The sequence below is a fragment of the Bufo gargarizans genome, chromosome 6 (genome assembly GCF_014858855.1).
Source record: "Bufo gargarizans isolate SCDJY-AF-19 chromosome 6, ASM1485885v1, whole genome shotgun sequence".
NCBI classification, from domain to species: domain Eukaryota; kingdom Metazoa; phylum Chordata; class Amphibia; order Anura; family Bufonidae; genus Bufo; species Bufo gargarizans.
Genome location: NC_058085.1, coordinates 62,689,842 through 62,706,278, shown reverse-complemented (window position 1 = coordinate 62,706,278; position 16,437 = coordinate 62,689,842). Strand labels below are relative to the sequence as shown.

General features: G+C 43.3%; 1 protein-coding gene across 2 annotated transcripts in view; it reads right to left on the bottom strand.

Moving 5' to 3' along the window:
* Positions 1 to 1,515: 1,515 nt before the first annotated feature.
* Positions 1,516 to 16,437, bottom strand: part of FDXR (ferredoxin reductase) — a 30,052-nt gene continuing 15,130 nt past the window's right edge. The window contains exons 4-12 of one of the 2 annotated variants that reach the window (XM_044298267.1): positions 13,102 to 13,224; positions 9,091 to 9,204; positions 7,363 to 7,464; positions 6,079 to 6,186; positions 4,448 to 4,532; positions 2,779 to 2,978; positions 2,524 to 2,695; positions 2,267 to 2,443; positions 1,516 to 1,800 (exon numbers count right to left, since the gene is read on the bottom strand). In XM_044298267.1, coding sequence (XP_044154202.1) covers positions 1,670 to 1,800; positions 2,267 to 2,443; positions 2,524 to 2,695; positions 2,779 to 2,978; positions 4,448 to 4,532; positions 6,079 to 6,186; positions 7,363 to 7,464; positions 9,091 to 9,204; positions 13,102 to 13,224 — 1,212 coding nt within the window. In that variant the 3' untranslated portion in view covers positions 1,516 to 1,669. The remainder of the gene's footprint in view (positions 1,801 to 2,266; positions 2,444 to 2,523; positions 2,696 to 2,778; positions 2,979 to 4,447; positions 4,533 to 6,078; positions 6,187 to 7,362; positions 7,465 to 9,090; positions 9,205 to 13,101; positions 13,225 to 16,437) is intronic. The other variant, XM_044298268.1, reaches the window with a different exon arrangement.

The window sequence follows — 16,437 nt, the reverse complement described above, 5'->3', positions numbered from 1 at the left end:
ATTTAACTGCATGGTTACTGTTTTGCTCCTAAAATTCTAAATTTGTGATATTTTGTTAGTATTTAGTAAATCCACCTTTGGCTTTCAACACTGCCTGAATCCTTCTGGGCATGCTGACGATCAGATTCAAGCATGTCTCGACCAAAATCTGTTCCCGGGTCTCTTCTACACATTCACAATGTTGATGCACACTGGTCGATTCACTTGGGTACAAATACAGCTTTTTCGTTGTCCTGCTGGAACACCATGTCGTCCTTTTTATACCCATAGTACTCGAATGTACGAAGTAACTCGTCTTGTAGGATACTTACATATAGGTCAGCATTGAGACCAAAATCGATCCTGGTCAAGTATCCAATGCCTTTGGCTGTGAAACAACCCCATCTCATCAGGCTTCCTCCACCAAACTTGACAGTTCCTTCAATTTCTCGATCTGTTAGTCACCTTTTCCCTTTTGCTTCTTTCAGACTAATTTGCACTCATCAGAGCCCAGACTTTCATCTCATCATTCCAATCTTCAGTAGAGCCAACGCTTCTTAAGACTATATTGAAGTCGAGGCTTCTTCACCTTTGCTTGCATGATTGTCCGTGATCTCACTATCTGTTTGTCGCTCCAGAACTGATAGACCTTGAGATGAGCTGATTTGTTGACTCCAATATTTTGCCTGGACGTCCACCTCTTGGCTTTGGAATGGATGGACGGACTTCATTTTCGTATTCTTCCACCTGTCATGGCACTCACAATGCAGTTTGGCAATTTTCTTGGCTGAGATACCGCTATCAATGAGCTGAATGATGCCATTTCTCTTTTCTTGGGAAAGTTTCTTCATGGCTGCTCCTGGAATCGAGCCAGTGACCTTTCACTTGGGAATCAACCTAATAACACACTGAGCTATTAGGGAATGTGAGAACAGGATGTAATTTGTAGTATTCAAGAAGAAAAAGATTGTTCCACCACCAGGACAAATCAGTAACAATGCAGGTACATGACAAGAATCTGCATAACTAATCACAGGCTAAATAGCTGCAATTCTAATTTATGTATGAGATAGCCGAGATGATTGTCTATAAAATGCTGGTAGTCTCACGTTCAAAGCTGTAGTGGATGGTGAGATATGGAGCCTGAAAGTCAAAAGTTCAAAACACTGTTACCCTTTTGCTCGTCAGTGCAATACTGATTGCCTATTCTCAGGATAGGCCAGCAATATCTGATCGGTGGGCGTCCTACACCCCACACGCCCGTTTAGCTGTTCTAAACAACCAGCGCTGAAGTGCTCAGCAGAGAGCATATCCCCCTTCATTTTAGAGACTGTGGGGCTCTCAGGACCCAGACCCCCACCAATCAAAACTTCTGTCACGTCACAGGGTTTTCTTTGTCAAAAGTCAGTTACCCTTTAATGGCTGGATAATGACTTAGAGGGTATCCTCCTGTAGAGAAGCAAATGCAGGCACACAATTCTGATTCCTCTGCTTTTCACCACATACACAGGAGCCGGCAAGAAGATTTTTTTTAAATTAAATAGCAGTATAATAAAATATTTTAATATACATTTAATAACTAAAAAAACTATTTACAAAAATATAGGGGATGTGAGGTAATTGTATGTATACGTCACTGATCTCCTTTTCTGCAAGTCCGAGACTGTGAAGTCTAATGCACGAAAATTCATCATCGAGAAACCAACCGCAGCATCTCTTCTGTGTCTAAAATCTTTTCTCGAGGTTTTCCCACCTTCTCACCTTGATCTGTCTCCATCGCATCTATCTTTTCCCAGTCTGAGAAGGAGACAGTTTGAACTCCTGTGATGGAAAATAAAATACAATTCTTAAAGGGGTTGTCCTATCTGGACATGTACAGCACATGGATAGGATATGCTGTACATATCCACCCACCTCTGAAACCAGTTCCTATCTCAAGAATGGGGCCCCGGCGTGAATGCACAGCATTCCACACATGCGCAGCCAACTTTCCATTCACTGCTATGGGACTTTCAAAAATACTGAAGCAAAGACAGTGCTAGGCCATATTTGAAAGTCCCATAGCAGTGAATAGAGAAAGCAATGTGCTCCCCACTGATGACAGGGTCCAGCTTTTGAGATAGGAGAGGAAATATGCCATAAGTGTCCCAGATGGGACATCTCCTTTAAGGTTTGCAAGCAAAAAATATCAAGAAAATGTACGACAAGAATCATTTGGAAGATATCAGACAAAAAAGTATTGTGAGAGAAGTCATACATAAGCTCTCTATTGTAAAGCAAAACCCACCTCTGAGAAGAAGAAGCTCTCGAACTGCTGAGGCTCCTGCTCGAGAATCTGACAACTTCAATGCCCCCGACTTCATGTCCTCCATCAAAGCCTGTGCTGTGTCAAAACTGTCTGTCATTGTAGTTGTGATGACACCTGTGGGACCCCTTTTCACCCAGCCGCTGCAGTACAGTCCTGCTAATAAAGTCCATGTAAATTTCCAGAGCGGCTGCAGCCATGTTTCATAATGGAAGTATTGAGAAGTTATGAATACTGACCTGGCTCCCCGTGCACCCTTCCCAAATTATTTGGAATGATGCCCTGCTTGGGAAGGAAAGGCACACCTGGAGAGATAGGGACACTTCTATACCCAATGCTGCTGAAAATAAGGCCACAAGATACATCTTCTGTTTCTCCTGTAGGAACAGCCACTGTACTCTCCCCAGATCCCTGAAAAAGAGGAAAGATGACCTACCATCATGGAAGGCAACAAATACAGCTTTCTGATTACACTGCGAACGTCATTTTCATACCTCAAGTCGAGTGACCGATAGCCGGATCCCTGCGGCTCTTTTTCCATCTTCACTGGGAAGCACGGCGACCGGGCTGCGGAAGAAACGCAGACCCCATTCTCTGCTACACTGAGCCCTACGAGCGGCCTCTTTATCTCCAGGCGTCTCCAGTGCTGACTTTACCAGCAGTTCTGTAAGTCGTTTCCTTGGCCTAGGGAGGTCTGAGGAGAATTATGGAGGAAAAAAAATGAATTAAAAAAGAAAGTTCTGGAGAAAGTTTGTCTAAAGTTTGTTAAACTATCTGATCAGTGGGGGTGCAACCTGTGAAATCCAGTCATTACGAACGAAAACTAGCCAATCTGCTTCTAATGACCTAATCTCATCCACACGGCTGCCATATCTCAGACAGCCCTGTCTGGCTGTACCCTGAGGGGGGATTTATCATAGACCAGCATTTTATGCCGGTCTATGATATTCCTTTCTCTGCTGAATGATGCACCTAGTTTATGACGGCGTGCACACCTTGTCATAAATTAGGTGCACCCTCTGGCAGCCTGAGCGCCTAAAGTGAAATTTTCGAGCTTGAGTAAAAGAAGATTATTATTATTATTATTATGAATTATTAAAGCGCCATTCCTTCCATAGCACTGTACATATGAGAAGGGATATACATACATAATACAGAGAATTGCACTAATCAAACAAGACGAGCTACAGACTGGTACAGAAGGAGAGAGGGCCCTGCCCGTGAGGCTTACAATCTACATGGTATGGGAGAAGGACACAGTAGGTGCGGGTGAAGTTGGTCATGGCGGTGTAGAGGCAGCCGGGTCACTGGTTGTAGGCTTGTCTGAAGAGGTGGCTTTTCAGGTTTCTTTTGAAGGATTCCACTGTAGGTGAGAGTCTGATATGTTGGGGTAGCGAGTTCCAGAGGGTGGGGGATGCACGGGAGAAATCTTGAAGGCGATTGTGGGAAGAGGCAATAAGAGGAGAGGAGAGAAGGAGGTCTTGTGAGGATCGGAGAGTGCGTGTGGGGGTGTATCGGGAAAGTAGCTCAGAGATGTAGGGAGGGGACAGGTTGTGGATGGCCTTGTATGTATTTGTTAGTATTTTGAACTGAATTCGCTGGGCAATGGGAAGCCAGTGAAGGATTGGTAGAGGAGAGAGGTAGAGGAGTAACAGGGTGAGAGGTGTATTAGTCAGGCAGCAGAGTTGAGGATAGATTGGAGGGGTGCGGGAGTGCTAGATGGAAGGCCACGGAGGAGCATGTTGAAGTAATCTAGGCGGGAGATGATGAGGGCATGTACAAGCATTTTCGCAGATTCAAAGTTAAGGAAAGCATGGATGCGGGAGATGTTTTTTTGAGTTGGAGGCGGCAGGTGGTGGAAAGGGCTTGGATGTGTGGTCGGAAGGAGAGGGCAGAATCCAAGGTCACTCCAAGGCAGCGGGCTTGCTTGACCGGGGAGAGTGTGCATCCAGTGATAGATAACTATGATGAGCCCGCTGGCCTTGTCCTCATCATATCACCTTCTTGGGAAAGTGGTGAAGGCAGTGTAGAAAAGCCACTGGTGCCTAAATCACAAGATTTGCTGTTTTTTTTTACTCCAGAAAACTGGCGTGGGATGAATGCTAATTTCCCCCGTAAATGTTTGTGGTTCTAGAGTAATATTAGATCAACAAACTACTTCACCTTTTAAAATGTCCCCAAGGCCTTGGAAATCAGAAGGGTCATTGATCGTACGAGTTCCTGGCAGGTTAATCATCTCTCGTAATTCCTTAATTAAAAAAATAAATAAAAAAAATAGGCAACTATAGATAAAACACAAATCTCCACCTTAAAACCAGGCTGTTTTTAGGACCAATTGTCTGCTCTGATTAATTTGTTAGTATATCGTTATGGTGGTGAGAGGTCCTTTTTTTCTGACACACAGCTCCAAATCCTCTGGATAGACATAGAGCAAAAACATAACATCTGGGCTGCCAGCAGCCACCACTAGGTGGAGCTTTCTGCAAATTGCTCTATTATGCAATGTATTAACAGTGTGTAGGCAGACTGTATTAGAAAACAGGACAGATTTTTTTCCCCCCATCATTGTGGCAACATTGAGCCTTGTTTTTGCAGGCCAACTTGCAATTTCCACATGTACCATTTTTAGGGTGTATAAGAGACGGCCTGAGGACCTTAATTAATCCCAGACTATGTCCATAGTGACACCAGGGGGGCTGTAGGGGGTATGGGGCCTTAGTTCTTGTGATCGATGGGGGTCCCAGCGTTAGGACCCCCACCGATCTAATAGTTATCCCCTATCCTATGGATAGGAGATAACTTCTAACAACCGGAATACCCATTTTATAGCATAGGGCACAAATTATAATTAATGAATGATTAGAAACTTGAATTTTACTGGCGTGCATATTCTAAAGCTAGCCATACACAGACGTTTGGCTGTCCGAACCTGCTGATTTCAGCATGATCTCCTGACCATCTAATGTACATTGGGGCCTCCTGACTCTCCCCTGACAGCAGATTCAGGAGATAGAAAGGTTAGGTATGTTGAATTTAAACATGCCTGACTGATCCTTTTGTTCTCAGGGAGATAAGCCATCCGCCAGAGGTGTCTGACACCTATCCCTTTTCCCTATTTGTTACATGCATGCTCTGCCAAGTATGTATTGGAATGGAGGATCAAGAGTAATGTGTGTGCATGGGGGATGAGGAGAGACGGTTATCTCAAGGGTATGGCCTGCTTAAAGAGGGCCTGAGCCTCTGCCGACATGTCTGTTTTAGCAACTGCTTGCATCTCCCTGTTAATAATAAATCTGGAATATTTATTCTTATGACTGTATTTTGTACAATTTCTATATTATTCCTGCTAGAAGTAATGAATAAATTACTAGCAGTTTGCAATGAAGGTCCCGCTGGGGGTTACCAGTCGGTTGTGTCCCTGCAGAGTCTGACACTGGCAGCACTGATTGGATAGTGTCAGACTGTGCAAACACCCCCAACTGGTAACACCCATCTGGATCTTCACTGCAAACTGCTAGTAATTCATTCATTACTTCTAGCAGGAATAATAAATGAGTGGCACAACATAGATGCTCCAAAATTATTACCAGGGGTAATGCAAGTAGTTACTAAAACAGACATGTCAAGAGAGGTGATAAGTCCTCTTTAAGAGGTTTACTGGATGAAATTGGGTATCACATGTGTGGTATGAAAATTAGACTGTGGACCCCATGGACAGGGCCGGGGTTAATGACTAGAAATTGTGCAGATTTACTGTTGCTATATAAAAACGAATATCTAAACTGAAAATGCACCTTTATGGTGAATGCCACCTGCAGAGGTCCACGACGTCCAATCAGCCAGACTTTCTTGACGCGACTTTGGGATAAGGCTTCAAGAGCAGGTTGTGCGATGTCGGTTTTCTGTAAAAAAGACAGTGTTTAAGGCATCTCACTAGATGGAGGAGTAGAAACGACAAACTTAAAGGAGTTATCCAGGGTTAGAAAAACATGGTTGCTCTCCTGTAGAAATAGTGCCGAACCTGTCCATGGAGCTTCACTAAAGTTAAAGTAGTTGAGCTGCAATACCTTACACAACCTGTGGTGCTGTTTCTGGAAGAAAGCAGCCATGTTTTTCTAATGTTAAATTACTCCTTTATAGGGGTTGTCTCACCTCAGCAAATGGCATTTGTCATGTAGACAGTTAAAGGGGTTGTCCACGAAAATGTTTCTATAGTTTTCAAACCAGCACTTGGATTTGAATTATTTTGTAATGGCAAGTAACTAGAAATTTAGCATAGCCACTGAGTTATTCAATAAAATGTATCTGGATAGCACCACCTGCTGTTTGTTCTTTTGTTCTTTTCCTTATTTCTTTGTCCTGCTCACTGAGAAGGCCGCACATGCTCAGTTTCATCCTTCAACTGCCTCCTGAGCTGTGATAGGGAGATCATGGACACGCCCCCTGAGCTGTGATAGGGAGAGCATGGACACACCTCCTGAGCTGCAGCAGAAAAGACACTCCCCTTGAGCCGTCAGCTTGATATAAATCTAGCAGCGCAATGAATATGGTGATCTCTGGATCCATGTGAGGTACAGGGCTGGTACTAGTTTTGTTAGAAAGAGGTTGTCATGTACTAGATTATGATTTTCATTTTTTAGGTCATGGGATAACTCCTTTAATACAAGGCACTTACTAATGTATTGTGATTGTCCATATTGCCTCCTTTTTTGGCTGGATTTATTTTTCCATCACATTGTACACTAATCGTTTCCAGGGATTACAACTACCATGGAATCCAACAGAGGTGGTCATGCTTACACAGTATAGGAAAAAAGCACCGGCCTCTCTGGTGGGCGAGACCATGGGAGCGCCCATAGGCATGTATGCGGAGCAGCTCCCATCTCGTATCTGCGCTGCAGCAGTCGCCTGTACTCCCTGGAAACGAGCAGTGTATAATGTGATAGAAAAATGAATCCAGCCAGCAAAGGAGGCAATATGGACAAACACAATATATTAGTAAGTGCCTTGTATTAACTTTCTCTACATGACAAACGCCATTTGCTGAAGTGAAACAACCCTTTTAAGTGTTCACTCACCTTTAACAGTTCAAGAGGGGAAAGCAGCATTCTTGCAATGTCCAGTGCAACATTTCCTTGTCCTAAGATGACAGCCGTCTCGCTGCTCAGATCTGGGGACAACTATAACATAGAGAACATCACTTATCTGAGGACGTCATGTTCTAGAGCAGGAGGAGCTGAGCAGATTTTGTACAGTTTTGTGGGAAAAGATTTGGGATACCTCTTCATTTATTGATGTAAAACAGCAAATTTTGGCTTGGTAGTCTAATGGGCTATCCTAATGAGATACAGCGATAGCTGTCAATCACTGATGGGACAGCCTACTGGACTCCTAAGCCAAAATGTGCAGTTTTACATCAATAAATGAAGAGGTATCCCGAATCCTTTCTAACAAAACTGTATATAAATCTGCTCAGCTCCTCCTGCTCTAGACCATACTACAGATCAGGCACAGTGTTCAATGCTTCCCTATAATGACGTAGGGCTGTCCAGGATTATTATTATATATATTTTTTTATTCCTCCTCCCCCGGCCGTACCTGTGAAGAAATCTATACTTAACTGCTCCCTACTGCTCCATTCTGGCTTGGGGGGGTGTCAGGACCTGGGACCGGAGGGCATATCCAAAGATCGGGGCATTGTGGAAAACTTGCTTGTTACATTTAAAGGGCTTTTCCAGTAATAATTACATTTGATCTAGTGCTCGTAACCCGCCTCCTGAAACAGAAGATTCATATTCACCTGTTCCACACCGCGCTGGTCCTCTGCTGTGTCCAGTGTTTGAATCCAGCGATGCATGGTTACATGCTCCACTGCAGCCAATGACTGGCTTCAGTAGTAACGTGCTGCTTGTGGCCACATCCCTGCTTAAGCCAATCATTGGCTGCAATGGAGCACGTTAAAAAAATGTCCATGCAATGCCGGATGTCTGGGGTGGGATACATGGACACAGGCAGCGTGGAGCAGGTAAGTATGATTATTAACGAAAGGAAGACATTAGATGAAATTTAATTATTATTAATGAAAATCCCCTTTAAGGAGATTTTTATTTATTTTTTGCTGGAAAATCCCTTTAAGTGAACAGTTTTCTCAATTTTTTTGAAGGCCGCTACGTGAATAGCCCCATAGACTGCAATGGTTCTAAAAACAGCCCGTGTGAATGTAGCCTTGCGTTACTGACGCTTTTTGTGAGAAAGTCAACTGTGTGAAAATTCAGTCCCCATGAGCTGCCCTCAGGGGCCACTGCCGCGGGGATCGCACTTGCACACACTCAGCCATATGCACAGGATATGCACACACAGCACATCCCTATTGACAAACGTGTATCACTGTATAAAAGAGCACGAGTCAAGAAGCGAAGCGCGGCTTTCGTGGCCCCGATGATCTCCACTACGTGAATATTACTGTATTGTTAGGAGTGATTTACAATAGCCCCTCATGGGCCGAGCAGATTTCCAGGCCTTGGATCTTCCCCATAACGGTACACAACCTACATCTACCCTCTCAATAATAAAGTAGATGGGACCAGACCGTACGAAAATCTACTAAACAAATGAACGTACAGATTTCTTCTGCTTCAGATTTTGATCCAGCAACCGCCCCTCAACGCCTGGATACCAAGACTTAGAAATCGGAATCTCTTTCTGACTCGGGTCACATTTATGCTTGTAAATCTTTTTCTCTATTAAATAGGCATAAAAAGAACTAAAACCGCGCAGGGATACGTACGTCTCTGCCGACGACTTACATGTCTATTGTCTGGAAGTCCATTGTACCAGCCGACAAAGTCTCTGGCTGAATATACCCCTTGAAGCTGCTCTCCGGGGATCTCCAGCTCCCTCTTATCTTCTGCTCCATAGCTCTGAGGGAGACAATACGTAGAGAGAATCACAAAAACGCCGGGTCTAGTCATGTCACAGGCATAGCAGCTTCATAGAGACGTAAAGGGCGACACAGAATTGGATAGTCGGGCATTTGTCTTCAGTGGAGATAAGCGGCTGCCAGAGTTGCCTGGCAGTGGCTTAATCCCCTCATTATTGAGAGCACATGCACGCTCAGCTAGACCAAGAGTGCAAGTACATGGGGGGTAGTATTTATTACTCAGGTAGAGCTCGATCACATGTACCAAAACCACTGAAGCCAGAGGCTGTTTAGACGGCAATCGAAGAATTTTGTGTCCGCATGGATTATGCATTTCGCTCGTTCATCGGGTAATCGGCGGCTATTTTTACACTGCCAGGTAATTGCGCACGAGCTTGCCTATGAACGCTCATTAGCAATTATCTGTGGGATTCTCGGCCCGTGTAAAGGGCCCTTAAGGATGGCTAACATTCTCCATTTACATGTGGTACACGTAATTATATGGACCCAAAACAGTTGCAGCCAATAGCTTTCCTCTTTAACCCTTTCACCCCCTTCTTTTTTTTGCGTTTTCATTTTGTGCTCCCTGCCTTTCCAAAACCCATAACTTTTTTTTATTTGTCTGTTCACATAGCCATGTGACGGCTTGTTTTTCGCGGGGTAAGTTGTACTTTCCAACGCCACCATTTAATATTGCATATGATGTAGTGGGAAGCAAGATTTTTTTTTTTCTAATGGGGTGAAATGGCAAAAAAAAAAAAAAAAAAAAAAAAAAAAAAAAAATTTGTATTTACGACATTCGATGTGCGATAAAACGGACCACTTTTATTCTACAGGTCAGTACAAATCCGGCAAACTTTTCATTGATACCATTCTGGGTGTGTGTATGACTTTTTGATCACTTTTTATTTACCGTATTTTTCGTCCCATAAAGCGCATTTTTTTCCCCCAAAAAGTTATGGAAGCGCTCATTAGTACCGGAGGAAGCTGTGAAGGCTCTGTACTCACCGCTTCCTGGTTCTCGGCTGTGAAGGCTGCGCACAGCATGAGGGCACTCTGTGACCTCACACTGTGCCCACCAGTTCACAGCACAGCCGACAGCAGGAGGAAGAAAAGCGTGCTGGAGGAGAGGAGCGGCGGCGGCCGGGAGCAGGAGAGGTAAGTGTTTTTTTATTTTATAAAACATAAGGCTGCTTAGGGCTGAGGCAATGGGGGTGATGAGAGGCATAACATAAGGCTGATAATGGGGGCTAATAAGAGGCATAAGGACTAATATGGGGGCTGATACGGGGGTGATGAGAGGCATAGGGGCTGATGAGAGACATGGAGGCTGATGAAAGGCATGGGGCTCTTATCTGAGGTCTGATTGGGGGTCTTATTAATATTGGGGGTCTGATTTGAGCTGTCAGCTTAGGTCGGATTGGTGGTCTGACTTGAGGTATAATGAAAAATATTTTTTTTCTTATTGTCTTCCTCTAAAACCTAGGTGCATCTTAAAGGACGAAAAATATAGTAATTTTCTGTTGAAACTGAAGCGACCAAAAACGGCTAATCGGCCTTTTTGACGCTTTTTTCCGTTTTGCTGTTTGCCGTATGGGGAATATATTTTTATACTATGAGCATTTTCGCACATCGCGACACCCATGATGTGTATTTATTTAACTTTTTTTAGTTTTAATTTGGGAAAAGGGGGTGTGATTAGAATTTTTTTTTTTTTTTTTTTTTTTTTTACACACTTCTGAACTATAACAATCAATCATCTGATTGCTATTATCATAGACTCCAATGCACTTGCATTGGAGTCTATGATGATTTTACTACTTTCCTATGGAGCCCTATTACAGGCAAGGGCTCCATAGGAAATACTATACAGCAGCCTCCTGTTATTCACAATGGCAGGGGCTGCTGCACACAAGCTCTGGCTCCTCCGATCGCCACACGGGGGATGCCGTAGTCAGGATTGACCACGACATCTGAGGGGTTAAATGTCCACGATCGGCATTACTGCCGGTTGCGGACATGAGCCGTGGGAGTCTGCTATAAGAAGCAGATGGCCACCCGAGGCTATGGCGCCCGCAGCAATCAGGAGCGTGCACCATCTTTAAAGAACCGGCCAGCGCCGTACTATTACGGCACCGGTCGAGAAAGGGTTAGAGGGGCTCTCCAGGATTTAAAGGGATTTGTACCTAAGAAACTGGCTGATGTGTTGCACTTGGAAGGCATCTGTATTGATCCCATGTTCCTATGTGCCCGCATTGCTGAGAAAAATGATGTTTTAATATATGCAAATGAGAATCTAGGAGCAACGGGGTCATTGCCTTCACTCCTAGAGACTCTTCTCTCTCTCTCTGCAACTGACGCACCCTCTTCACTTTAATCGCCAGGTGTGATGACGTTTTTCACTGCCTGGTCCTATCAATCAAAATGGAGAGGGTGTGGCAGTTGCAGAGATAACAGAGCCTCTAGGTGTATCGGCAACGCCCCCGTTGCTCCTAGAGGCTAACATGAATATATTACAACTTCATTTTTCTCAGCAATGCGGGCACATTTCAATATGGGACCAACACAGTTGTCTTCAGCTGCCAAGCGCACATGTAACAGGTCAGCCAGTGTCATAGGTACAAATCTGCTGACAGATGCCATTTAATAAAGGATATCAAATCGGCGGGGACCTGATGCATCACACCACCACGATCAACTGTTCGGGAGTAGCTCTGGTGCCGGAACTACACAGCTCCGCCCCCACCAATTTAACATTAATGGCTTATCCTAGCAATAGGTCATCAATTATTCAATCCTGGAAAACCTCTTTAATGGTCCATTCACACGTCCGTAATTTGGGTCCACATTCGTTCTGCAATTTGCGGACCCATTCACTTTCAATGGGGCTGGAACGGATGCAAATCCACATTTCCTGGATCCGCATCCGCATTTACGGGATCCGCATCCGTTTTTTCTGGATCCGTTTTTTCAGGATCCGCAATTTCGTTCCTGAAAAAAATAGAACATGTCCTTTTCTTGTCCGCAATTGCGGACCAGAAAAGGCATTTTCTATTATAGTGTCTGTGATGTGCGGTCCGCAAATTGCGATCACACATTGCAGGTGTCCGTATTTTGCGGATCCGCAAAACACTTACGGACGTGTGAATGGACCCTAAAGGCCTTATTCACACATCAGAGTTTGGTCAGCGATTTCCATCAGTGATTGTGAGCCAACTCCAGGACTGGAGTCTACACAGAGATAAGATATAGTGGGAACATCTGCTCCTGTTATGTGTATTTGACTTGCACCTGGTTTGGGCTCACAGTCACAGATGGAAATCACTGACCAAATAACTGAAGTGTGAACTAGGCCTAATAAGTACCTCAATATCACTGCCATTCTCATCCCCTTCAGATGTTTGACACACTAGTATCTAATACTTTGCAGCAGAGGCTTCGAGTGTCGTATGGTTCCATTGACTATAGTACCGATATAGTATGGTCCGTCAGATGCGTCTCCCGGCTAAAGGTTTAAAGGTGTTGTTCAGCCATCTAATTAAAAAGAAAATACTTAGAAGGCCGTAAATTAAGATGCTTCTGGGGTCCCCTATGGGTCTCTGCTCATCGACACAGACGTGACTGCTGCATCCATTTACCAATGGTCTCACTGGTGCCGACAAGCCGCTGCTATAGTGACTGACTGGCTGCTGTGGTCACACACAAATCATCACTGGAGCAAGAAGAACAGAGGCGCAGCAGCGGATGGGCAAGGTATTATTTCTAATACAATTTTTTAGCATTATAATTTTTTTTATTTTTTTATTTGAGGTGGCTGGATGACCCCTTTAAACTAATGGGAGAGGAAAAAAATGCCAGCAACATTTCAAGTACCCTTTAATTGACTCTCAGCACTCACCAGCACTACAGCATGATAGGCTTCCTGCAGCTCCTCGACGGTTACATCTCTTCCGACTGTCACATTTCCTAAAAAGTTGCAGCGCTCAGAGTTGGCAGTTTGTGTAAAAGTGTTAATAACATTCTGTATGGAGATAAAGAAGCAGAATAAATGCATTTAATTATACAGTAACGGCGCGCGTGCTTCCCCACTGACGTGTACAATCTGGTCAAAGTTTTTTTTATCTTGTACGGATTATAAAACTTTTGCTGCATTTCTCTATATGAACATTGTACAGTTTATGTTGAACTTTATGGACTTGTGTAAAATGTCACTATGTTGAAACTGCCGACCAGGTAAATAATCGAGTCTGCAGGGGATCGGGATGAAATCCTAATGGCTAATCCTCTCCCGAGAATATTTTCCATTTGGGACAACCCCACACACATTGTGCATGCGGCCCCCGTCCTGCTGGGCAGAAACACAGCTGATCAGTTTCTGCCCGGAGCACCGCACAGCAATGGATGACAGCTCCTGCTCTTGTACTGTAGCAGAAGCGGAAAGGGTTCCCAGCTGTTAGTGAGAGCGGGAAAGGCGACTTTATCAGCGCTTCTGCCTTCTCCTCTATGAGCGCTCTGCAGTGTGGACTCGTCGATCACATGATCGCTGGGTGTCTCAGGGGCAGACGAGTGCAGAGCTGCAGGGTCAGTAGACCCTGATCAGCTCTGCTCAAAGCACCACTAGCAGGCTGTGGGGATCCTTTGGATGCTGCAGTTACAATGAAAATAGTGTAAAAAATAAATAAAAAATTATTAAAACAAAAAAATAGTAATAAAAAGGATCAATATTTTTTTTTTAACTAAATAAAAAATATAATATAATACAAAGAAAAGAAAAGAAAAGAGAAATAAAATATTATGTGGCAAAATAAATAAAAATAGAAAATTATAAAAAAATAAATAAATACAAAAAAAAGGAAAAAAGTGCTAAATAAAAGAGTGTTCCATGTCCCCCAACAGTCTTTTTATGACCCCATAGGAGACATATTATGTCGCAAAAATATATTTAAAAAAAAATCTTTGAAAATTTAAAAAAAATAAATACAAAAATAAAATAGAAATAGAAAAAAAATGTAAAGGAAATTGAAAAAATAAATAAAATAGAAATAAAAAAATAAAATAAAAAAAGTGCAAAATAATAGCGTGTTCATTGTCCTCCAACAGTCTTTTTATGACCTCTTTGGGACATATTATGTGGCAAAAAAATAAGTAATAAGTAATAAGCCAATTATAAAAAAAAATACAATAAATAATAAAATACAAATTAAAAAAAAAAAAATATTTAAAAAAGGAAAAAGTGCAAAAAATATATATATATAAATGTGTCGGTGTCCCCCAAAGGTCTTTTTATGACCTCTTGGAAGACATTATGTAGCAGAAATATATTTAAAAATTGTTAAAAAAAAAGAAAGAAAATACATAAAAGAAAAAACACCCACACCAACCAAAACCATCACCATTACAGCCCCATTCATGTGAAACTATACATATTATATAAATAAAAAAACACCCTATACAAAACAGGGAACTAATTATAATAATTTATTTTGGTGTCAGTTTGCATAGTTAAAGAATAAAGAGCTATAGTTTCCCCAAATAAAATTACTAAAAATGAAATTATAAAGTCCTATGTGTCACGTAAAAAATTGTTGCAAAAATTATTTTTGCAGTCCAGCAAAAAGAATAGTTACAACTATTTGAACCACCACACGCGCTAAATCATAAAAAAATTGTCTGGTCATTAAGCCTTTTCAAGCCTGGTCATTAAAGTGTTAACTAAGGGAAATCGCTTACTGGTTACTGCAGGGCGCCTATAACTGGGGGCAGGAGATGGTAATAACCAGTGAGCTCCGTCCTCTGCAGTGGAGGAAAGCTCCGATTTATGAATAGGAGGCAGGATGGAAGGAAATGTCGCCACTTCTCGATTTGTTAACAACTTCCTGCAGCATGGCCCCTGAAATAGAAGATTCATACTTACCTGCTCCACGACGCTTCGGTCCTCTGCCCTGCCCCCGCTGCCTCCATCTTCCGGTCCCCGTGCCGTTTAGACCTGGCAATAAGCCATGGTCACTTGCACGGCTCCATTCAATGACTGGCTTCAGTGGTGACATGCCGCTTGTGGCCATATCACCGCGTAAGGATTGGCTGGAGTGGTGTATGACCATGTCCATGCACTGCCAGATGTAAACGGCGGGGGCAGTGTGAAGGATCGGAGCGGCAGGGAGCAGGCATGTATAAAACTTTGGTTTCAGGGGCCATGCTGCAGCACGATAGTCGGGACAATTACTGGGAACAAGTGTTCATAGGAGCGCCCATATCTTATATCTGGCCGGAATAATCGTGCAGCTGATCGGTCAATAAACAAAGGAATTGCTCGTTTGTCGGCTGATTTGCATATTTTATCAGGATGAAAGATGTCCGATTATCTGCAGCACATCTCCCGGTGTAATCAGAAATGGGCTACCAATAATCAATACAACTAAATGGAGGAGGAATGACTGTGGTAGTGATCATTCCTCCCCAGTCACTTTGCACTGGTTTATGTAAAAGGCAGATGAGCGCCGATTACATTTTTTTATTATTTTTTTTAATTGCGGCTTCATGAAATAGAGCAATGTGACAATGCGGCCCCCAGACCAAAAAGGGTTGGATGATCCACCCAAAGTCGTCAGTCTTGGCCAACATTGATCTAATGGACTTGGCCAGCTTAAAATGTGGACTGGGAATACCACAGAACAAACTGCAGTCCATCTGGCAGATTGGAAAACTTACAGTCTAGTATTTGTATGTTTAACATTGACATTTCTGCCCGAAATGTGCTCAACCTTCAGACAGCAGCCTCTATGAGCAGGCTCTGTGATGTTCTGGGACACCTCAGTTCCACAGGGGAGTCCTTGCAAGAGCTCTTTTATCTGCAAGGCCGCTCTTTTTCTCTCCACCGACCGTTCAAGGGCTCCTCTTCTTCTTATCTCATACTTACAGCCTTTCATATCAGCTTCAAACCCTCCGGCCGCTCCTAACGTGCCCGAGAGAAATCAGATCAGATCTCTGGACAGCTCAAGGTGATACACCATACCAGTTCTGCTGGAGATTTTATATCTCTATATAAAGATGGACGTATATAATGTGTGTATGTATGTTCCACGATCACTCAAAAACGCGACTATCGATTTCAACGAAACTTGGTATACACATCCCTTGCTACCTGGAAAGAAATCTTGTGGGGGTCTCAGCTCTCTAGGACGTACCGTTCCTGAGATATTCCCCCAAAATTACCTGCATTAGCCAATACAAGCCT